The 8,444-nt window shown below is 42.1% G+C and overlaps 1 protein-coding gene and 1 long non-coding RNA gene across 2 annotated transcripts in view; one reads left to right on the top strand and one right to left on the bottom strand.

Annotated features, from left to right (window-relative positions):
* Positions 1–1,472: 1,472 nt before the first annotated feature.
* LOC115948459 lies at positions 1,473–4,797 on the top strand. Its single transcript, XR_004082287.1, has 4 exons — positions 1,473–1,500; positions 1,575–1,781; positions 3,977–4,109; positions 4,668–4,797. It is a non-coding gene; the product is annotated as an uncharacterized LOC115948459 (long non-coding RNA).
* Positions 3,313–8,444, bottom strand: part of DHCR7 (7-dehydrocholesterol reductase) — a 7,190-nt gene continuing 2,058 nt past the window's right edge. The window contains 6 exon segments of the mRNA XM_005426115.2: positions 3,313–4,813; positions 5,408–5,539; positions 6,112–6,316; positions 6,779–6,992; positions 7,618–7,708; positions 8,265–8,444. The exon segment at positions 8,265–8,444 is cut by the window's right edge and continues 9 nt beyond it. Of these exon segments, the coding sequence (XP_005426172.1) occupies positions 4,349–4,813; positions 5,408–5,539; positions 6,112–6,316; positions 6,779–6,992; positions 7,618–7,708; positions 8,265–8,444 (1,287 nt within the window). The 3' untranslated portion in view covers positions 3,313–4,348.

The following is an 8,444-nucleotide window of genomic DNA, read 5'->3' as shown; positions in this document are numbered from 1 at the left end:
TTCGCAGCGTGCTCGCCAAAGTCACTGGAAGCAGGAGAGGGGAAAAGACCTAGCCCCGACCGCGCAGGCTTTTTGTCTGCGGGCTTTGTTGGTGCTGCTCTGTAAGCGAGCCACAGCTTTAAATAACACCGTGGGCGCCTTCTGGAAACAGCACTCGATGCGTTTCGCACTCTGCCATGAGAGCCCCGGATCTGTGCCCTTCCATTCCTGCGTCCATCCAGCGGCAGGGGCGGAGCGAATTGCGGATGGGTCTTTCTAGCATGGAGGTTTTGGTGGTGGTTTGGTTTTTTGTATTGGAGTAAAGTTGAATAGTTCTAGAAGAAGAAATTAGTTTTGGCCAAGATTTTCATTTTGGCTAATACATGAGACGTTAGGTAAAACAAGGAAAAAATGGGGGTTTTTTCAGTTGTTGTTTGTGTTCGGCAATATAGTTGAGAGAGGATTTGGGTGAGGATGATAGAGGATAGGCTATTATAATATCACTTTACGGCGTTTTATTTTGTTATCTTGTCGGCTAATTGCTCGAATTAATATATTTAAATAGTATGTAAACATTTATATATACATACAGATAAATATATTTAGTGGCAGTGCTGTTTAATAAATAGTGATATTTATATGTGGTTTTTATTCAATTTTTTTGTGGTATATAGTGTTCTGTTGTTGAAGGTTGAGTGGGTTTCATTGATTTCTTTCGGTGTTTTAGTTTATGGACTATATTTTGGATGGGAGTTAAAGTATTTTGAGCTGTTTGTTGTTGCTGGTGGTGTATTGTTGAGGTGGTAATTGGTATTTGTTGGGGTGTTTTTAAGAAGAGTTATAGATGGTTTTAGGTAGTTGAAGTCAGGTGTTTATTTGTTTACTGTATTTTGGGTTTATAGTAGTTATTTTAAATGTTTTATTTGAGATTTTTGGGGTTTTGAAATATTTGTTTTGGAGGAAGTTCATGTTTAGAATGTGCGAGTTTTCAGGTTATAAAGGAATTTTAAAATTTTATTTTTAGTGAGTTTTTTTAAGGTTTTATTACAGTTAGATTTTGTGAAGATTTTTGTTATGTTAGTAATAGAAATAGGTTTTGTCTTATATGTTGTGATGAAATTAGTGTGTACTGATGTTCAGTAAGGTTTTATATTGTTGTGCATTTGATGTATTTAGGTTAATGGTTTGGTATAGTTTAAAAGACTTTTTGCTCTTATTATTTAGAGACAAGGGTTTTTTCAGTTTTATAGGGTTTTTCTGGCATAGATTTTAGATGTTCCATTAAGGGGATTGGACGTGGGGTCGTTGTTATTATAGTAGGTAGTGTGGTTATGGGCAACTGGAGGTGGCTTTTTTTTTGGTGGAATTGTTTTTGAGTTTTGTTTTTTCCAATTTATGTATTTGTGTGCTTTGGGTAGTGGTGTTCCTGCTGCAACTCTAAGCATCCATTCTTGTTTGTGTGTTGTAGATGGTGCACTGATGTTATGCTGAGACTCCCTCACCAACTGGTCAGCACACCTGGTTTGTCACTCTCGTGGGAACTTGGGGAGTGGTACAGGGCTCTGTGATGAAACCTTGACCTTTTCCATTTGAAGGTGTCACCTGGGAGCCTTGAGGAATAGCTGAAGAGTTGCTGTGAGTTGGGGAACCTCCTAGTGAAGAGGAGCCAGGGTCCACTCAAGTTTGAACAATGCCAAATCACCTCGTCTCTTCTTAACCCAGGCTGTCCCATGGGACAACAGTGTTGGCCTGAGCGTGGCCAAAGTGGGCAGCCCGAGGAGCTGGGCATTGTTAGGAGAATGGTGAGTAGCAGAATTGTTGGGTTTTGGCTGCTGAGATCATGCAGTGATGTTTGGTGTTCTTGATTGTAGCTGACCAAGGGTCTGTGGCCCGGTAACTGCGGGAAATTCCCCGAGGGTGAGGCGACCTTCCTTCACAGCTGACATGGGTTCTCATCCCTGGACATCCCAGAGATAAGCTGAAGGCTAGGACATCAGAGGGATGAAAGAGAGATACTGGGAGGGCTTTTTGAGTAGCAGCTTTGCAAGCAGGGATATACAAGAAGTGGTCCCTTGGGCCACATAAAGGAAAAGTCTCTCGGTGCTGAGGTGCTCAGGGCAGAGCAGTCCTGGTGCATGTCATTTGTGTCACTTGTCTGTTGTGCCTTCAATCTCTATTGTGTGTCACGTGTCCTTTGCCTTAGTCCTTTGAGGGGCTTATCAGAAACCCAGGTGTCCATCTTTGCACCTCCGATCTCTGTGTTCCTCGGCCCAGTGCTGATTCCTTCGAACACTTGACTCGGGAGCCCGGACAGGCATCAGCGCAGGATTTCTCTTGAGAAGCATCCAGTCAGATGTCTTGTTAAGGCTTTGTTCTGAGCTGTTCTCAACAGCTGTGCATAGCAACAATCCATTCAAACACATTAGGACTTCTACAAATGTGATGATAGGTAGAGCATTCTGGCCGTAGGATCCTTGAGCACCCATCTTTGCAGTGCTTGGATTACAGTCATTGTGAGCATCATGTTCCTCCAGAGTTCTCTGAGCCTCAACGGCTCCTGAAATTCCACATTGCACAGGATGCCTCCCAGACCCAAGCTGGCACCAGTGCCAATTCGGGCTGGTTTGAGTGTGCCAAGTGGCTCCTGCAATCTGGCATCAGGAACCTGGGATGGTGAGTTTTAGTTGCCAGGGAAAAGGGCCGGTGGTGGTATTCAGGGGCCTTTGGCCCGGAGTGGCCGGCTGGCTCCTGAAATTCTGCGTTGCGCAGGATGCCAGCCACCAGGCTGCTGGGCAGGGGAGGGGAATGCAGGGACAGGACTGGACTAGGGGCAATCAGAGCCCCATTTATTGAATTTGCTGAGAATGTCCTGACAAAGGCAGGAATGATGAGTCTGACTCCATGTTCTCAGATGGTTAATTTGTTATTTTAACATACTATATTAAAGAATACTAAACTAAACTATACTGAAGAATGTAGAAAGGATATTTACAGAAGGCTAAAAAGATAATAATGAAAACTCTTGACTCTCTCCAGTCTCAACACAGCTTTGCACTGATTGGCCACTGAGTGAAAACACTCACACCAGAAACCAATGAAGCAGTCACCTGTGGGTAAATGATCTCAAACACATTCCACATGAGCAAAAGACAGGAGAAGCAAATGAGATAATTGTTTTCCTATTTCTCTGAGGCTACTCAGCTTCCTTGGAGAAAATCCTGGGCGAAGGGATTTTTCAGACAATGTGAATGCCACACATCCCCACACAGCTCCTTACTCCCTCCTCCACAGTGGCATCGGGGAGGGAATCAGGAAAGGGAAAGAACTCACAGGTTGAGATAAACATGGTTTAATAGGTTAAGAAAAAACTGCGCACAAAAAAAGCAAAATAAGGGATCTACTCCCCACTTGCCACCTGCAGGCAGATGTTCAGCCATCTCCAGGAAAGCATGCTTCCATCACATGTAATGGTGACTTGAAATGACAAATACCATCACTCCTGACATCCCCCACTCCTTCTTCCTCCAGCTTTATGTGCTGAGCACAATACCATATGGTCTGGGATATTCCTTGGGTCAGCTCTCCTGCCTGTGTCCCCTCCCAGCTCCTTGTACTCACCCAGCCCACTCCCTGGTGGAGGAGATGCAAAAAAAGCTTTGATGCTGTGTAAACACTGCTCAGAAATAGTGAAAACACACCTGTGTTATCAACATTGTCTCAGCTCAAACCCAGAACTATGCCCATAGCAGCTACTAGGAAAAAAAGTAACTCTACTCCAGCCCAAGACACTCAGCTCAGTAGTTTCACAAAGTCTGGTTTCAGTAGCAAAATAAAACTCAGTTGGTTATGTTCTATATTGTCAGGTGCTGAAAATTGCACTAATTTATAACAGTTTTCACTTTTGTTTTAGATTATAACAGTTATTTCAGACCAGCTTCTTCAGTATTTCCACTGTTCATGTCTTGACAAGCAATCAACAATCAAACTTCCTTTGCAGCTGTTCTCAGTTGTAGGTTCTGATGGCCACAAGCAGCTGCATCAGAAAACTTCTTTCCTAAAGAGATGACAGAACTCTTTTCTTCTCTCCTGAATCACTGCAAACTGCTTCCAGAACCCCGCTACCACCAAGGGTAAGGCCACCTCCCAGCTTTGGGATTTATCAGGAGTCTCAATACACGCATCTTTTCTTAAACTTCAAGTTAATTTGGGAATGGGGTGATTCAGAGGGGTATTCCAATTACAATTTTTTTAGAAATTTATAATTTCTAAAAAAATGGGGCAGTTCCGTGCCTCGCTTCAGTTACTTTAAACATGGTATGCCTGCACGTTTCTTCTTTTTTCTTTCCCCTGCATCCTGCATATTTTAGCCTTAAAATACCCCGGGTAGGAGCCGGTAGGGCACTACAGCAGTGTAGCACTTCCAGTCCTTCCCATACTTGCTGCTACAGCGGTGCTCGTCCCTGATGCAGCGGTGGGTGAGCAGGATGGTCATGTAAATGATGTAGAAGTAAGGCAGCACATGCTCAAAGCCACAAGCCAGGCAATAGGCCAGCGAGCCCATCAGGTCTCCTGTGTAGTTGAAATGACGTGCCCAGCCCCAGAATCCCGAGGTCATCAGCTTGCTGTAGTACTTGGTGCCATCCACGGACATGTAGGAGCACTCAATGTACTCTGGCTTCTTCCCCCAGATCCTGCAGTTGCCATTGGTGCGACGGAACAGGTCCTTCTGGTGGTTGGTCATTCTGAAGATGTAATAACCCAGCAAGCCCAACATCAAGATCCCTATGGCATAATCTGTGCGCAGCTGGACGGGATGGTAAACCAAGTACAGACCCTGGGGAGCACAAAAACAATCAGCCATTTACTTCCAACAGAGGCTCAACATGCCAGACCAATTCCTTGACTACAGTGATCCTCAACAGACCAGAAAAACAGAGTAGAAAAATCTACTGCAACAGCAAAACTGCACAAAACTTTCAGAAAACTCTGCATCCTAGAGGTTCCTTCTCTCTTTCTCTGTCTCCAAAATTGCACTTCTTCATGAAACAAGAAGAGAGAAGTTGCAAGGATGCAAACTGGACAGAAGGAAAAACCCAAGGAACAAAACCCAAACAAACCACCACTAACCAAAAGACCCTCAACAAGCAGGAGTAAAAAGAAAGGAAACTGAAAGGATTTAGAAGAGTATGCAGACACAATTGTCAATGACAGAAACAGGCAAAAAAGAAGGGCAGGAGAGGAAAAGATGTCAAACCCATGCTGGGACAGGAAGCCTTCCTACAGGAGAATTGTTACAAAGAATGTTGCAATAATTCCTCCATGGCGGGACTACACAGAAACATTTCAGGTACAAATTAAACTGCTAGAAAGAATATTTCTGGAAAGTTTCACTCCTGTTAGCCCAAATACAAAGTGTACACATTTTTACCTGCAAAGTATAGAGGTAAGGCAACCAAACACAGTCTCCCCAGCCTAAATACCATCCAAAATGATCATGGCAGATATCAATGGTTTTCAAGTACCAGGCTTCATTCCAAAAGAAGTCCAGAACATAAATACCCTGCAACAGAATAATTTCACATTAATAATGGAGCACTGTCACCAGTTACCCTGTTTAACAGCATCAGCTTAATGCCTTTGCTGCCTTGTCATATGTTCTCAAAATTCATTGGTGTTTTCAGGTTAGCACTTCAAAACCAGACATTTCTGACCTTGGTTAAGAAGAACTATCACACAAATACAACCTACCTGGATACGCAATATCTATCTCTCTAGACAGATAAAGCAATAACAGGATGACTAAGGCAAGTATACAACTCAAGGACAAACACTTGGGAAGTGAACTCACAACTGACTGTGATCTCTGTTCAGCTTAGAGTCACAGAGGAGGGATGGAGCTTCTATTGAGCAGGCTTCCATTTACACAGACCAGGGAATAAATCCAAAGAAGTCCCAGCACTGAATGAGCTTGTTTCAGGCCAGGAAAAATGCCTCAGTTTCATTTCCATGGAAGGAGTTTTTTTCTTATTAGCTTATTTCCAAACTTTTTTCATACTAGCTTATTATTTCCATACTTTTTTTCATACTAGCTTATTTCCAAACTTGTTTCTTAATTTCCTCCTCAGAATTTACCTGGAGGACATTGACAAGGATCATGGAGTTTGTCACTTCACCATACAGCTCCTGTTGTTTGGCAGCAAAGGAGAGGTTGATAAGAGTCCAGGCCACAATCCCAGGGCGCCCATTGAAGAACAGCTTGAAATCAAACCACTTCCCTATTCGAGGGTTAAATTCAATCCCCATCATGTAGTCATAAAAGAAGTTGCCAGTGATTTTGCTGTAAAAAAAAAAATTAGAAATGCACACAGTTAGATACAAACACAGGTAATTGCTACTCTGCCTACACAATTCAGATTAAGAATGTAGTGATAATAAAAATCATAAAACCATATAGCGTTGTACAAGGTAACACAAACTGGCCCGACCAAAGTATTACATTAATAGACCTAAATTGTAGAATTTCAGAGGTGCCTGAGTTTACTCTTGGTAACACTTCTGAACAGTCCAAGTATAACTATTTTTAGGATGGGTGTATCTGTGACACTGAGGCTGCCAGACCCGTGGTGTGCAGCATGAAACACAGGGGATGGTGCTGGTGAAGCAATGAATCACTGCCACACACTGGCCTAGCTCTCTGTGCCAGTGTAAATACTCTGTCATACAATTTATATATCTGGTTTCTATTTAACAATTTTAATCTCTGATACCTAGTATTCTCTCACTCCTAAAATCCACATACCAGTCTTTTGCATTGGTAGGGAAAAAGTAGCCTTTGATCATTGCAAAGGTGGACACTACATATCCCAAGATATTGGCACACCACAGGAGAGGAATCCAGTTGTCAAAAATGATGGTAGGTGAGAAGAAGTGGAAGCAATAAGCATTTGCAAACCAAAGCACATGGGTAATGATCCAGGCCTGAAGTCCATTTATTTCATATTTATTCACAACACCTAAAATATGAAGAAAAAATGGAGTGTTAGTGACCCTGCATTAATACAGCTTTTAATTAATATGCACAGAAGACACAGAAGCTCAATCAAGTGCTCATTAAATAACCTCTCTCTCCTCATTGCCCAGTTAAATACCTTGAAAGGTATTTAATTTTCTGAAAGTTCCATTAGACTCTGCTGTACCCATCAGGCTTTGTTGTGCTAAGTTTTTCTCCTCACAAAACTGAATTTAGACTTTTCCCAGTAACAGTTCACATCACATATTTTGTTCAAGTCCTTTGGATTAATGGAGCTTGAGCAGGTAAAACTATCATGTCAAATACCAGCAATAGTCCACGGACAATTTTAAGTGCCAAAACTATCAACCAGTACTTTTCAATTGCTTGTGTGATGCCTATCAGATCAACAGTTTTATTAATTATAAGAGATAGAAATGCTATAACTTATTCTAAAAGATGACCTAGATTGCTTTCTAGTTTTGTTTGAACTGAACATGTGAGGAAGGTGAGAGTGTTTATGTCCATGTTTCCTCTGGTTACACATGGGTTATGAAAGACTCTAAGAACAGAAATACTTTAATTTCAGAAGATTGCATGGTGTGCATGTATTCCAAGGAAGACCTTACCAGCAGGGGTGACAGCACCTTCTTGTACACCTCCCACATATCCAGGCAGAAATTTATGGCAGAAATCAGGAATGGACACATACAAAAACACCTAAAAGAGGGAGAATGTCTTCACAGTAAGTACAGACAAGACAAAACCCCTCAAAACACTATCCCTCACATATTAATACCAAATATAACATTTCTCCTAAGTTTCTAGTAAGTATTGGGTAAGCCAAAATGGCAATATTTAGCTGTTGTGCTTTTAGGCTAGTAATACATCTAAGCTACTCTACAGCTCTAAAGATGTATTTCATGTAAGGCTGTCATCCTTTTTTGGTGGGGAGGCAGGACAGTTGGTAACTACATTCAGATCCTTGTCCTTTGATTTATTTCTTGTGTATTAATTTAAAACAAATGGGTATTGCTGTTATATGGCTGCTTTTTCTTAAAAACCTCATTAAGGAATATGCCACACCAGGAATATTTCTGTATATTCCCATTATGCTTATTTTCCAAGTACATAGGCTTCATTTGGATTCCAAACCACCTTGGAAATTGTGAAACACCAAAGAGTAAATGCCAGTGCAACCTTTGTGTAAAAGGATTAATCCAACAGCTGTGGGAGAAAGCAGACACTGCATCCAGATCATAACTCAGTATTGTACCTGGAAAGTGACCCAAAGGGAATAAATGGCAGCAGCCCTGTAGGTCAGCATGGGAGTCCTGTTCCAGATGTCAGACAGATGCTTATTCCCTGTCAGCAAGTCCAGGAGTGGATCAGTCAGAGAGCACTGGTACTGGTCACAGGACATGATGAAGTAATACACAATCAGTGGTGCAAACAT

This window comes from Geospiza fortis, unplaced genomic scaffold, assembly GCF_000277835.1.
Source record: "Geospiza fortis unplaced genomic scaffold, GeoFor_1.0 scaffold590, whole genome shotgun sequence".
NCBI classification, from domain to species: Eukaryota; Metazoa; Chordata; class Aves; order Passeriformes; family Thraupidae; genus Geospiza; species Geospiza fortis.
The sequence above is the reverse complement of the archived record's forward strand: the minus strand, read 5'-3'. Positions and strand labels throughout refer to the sequence as shown.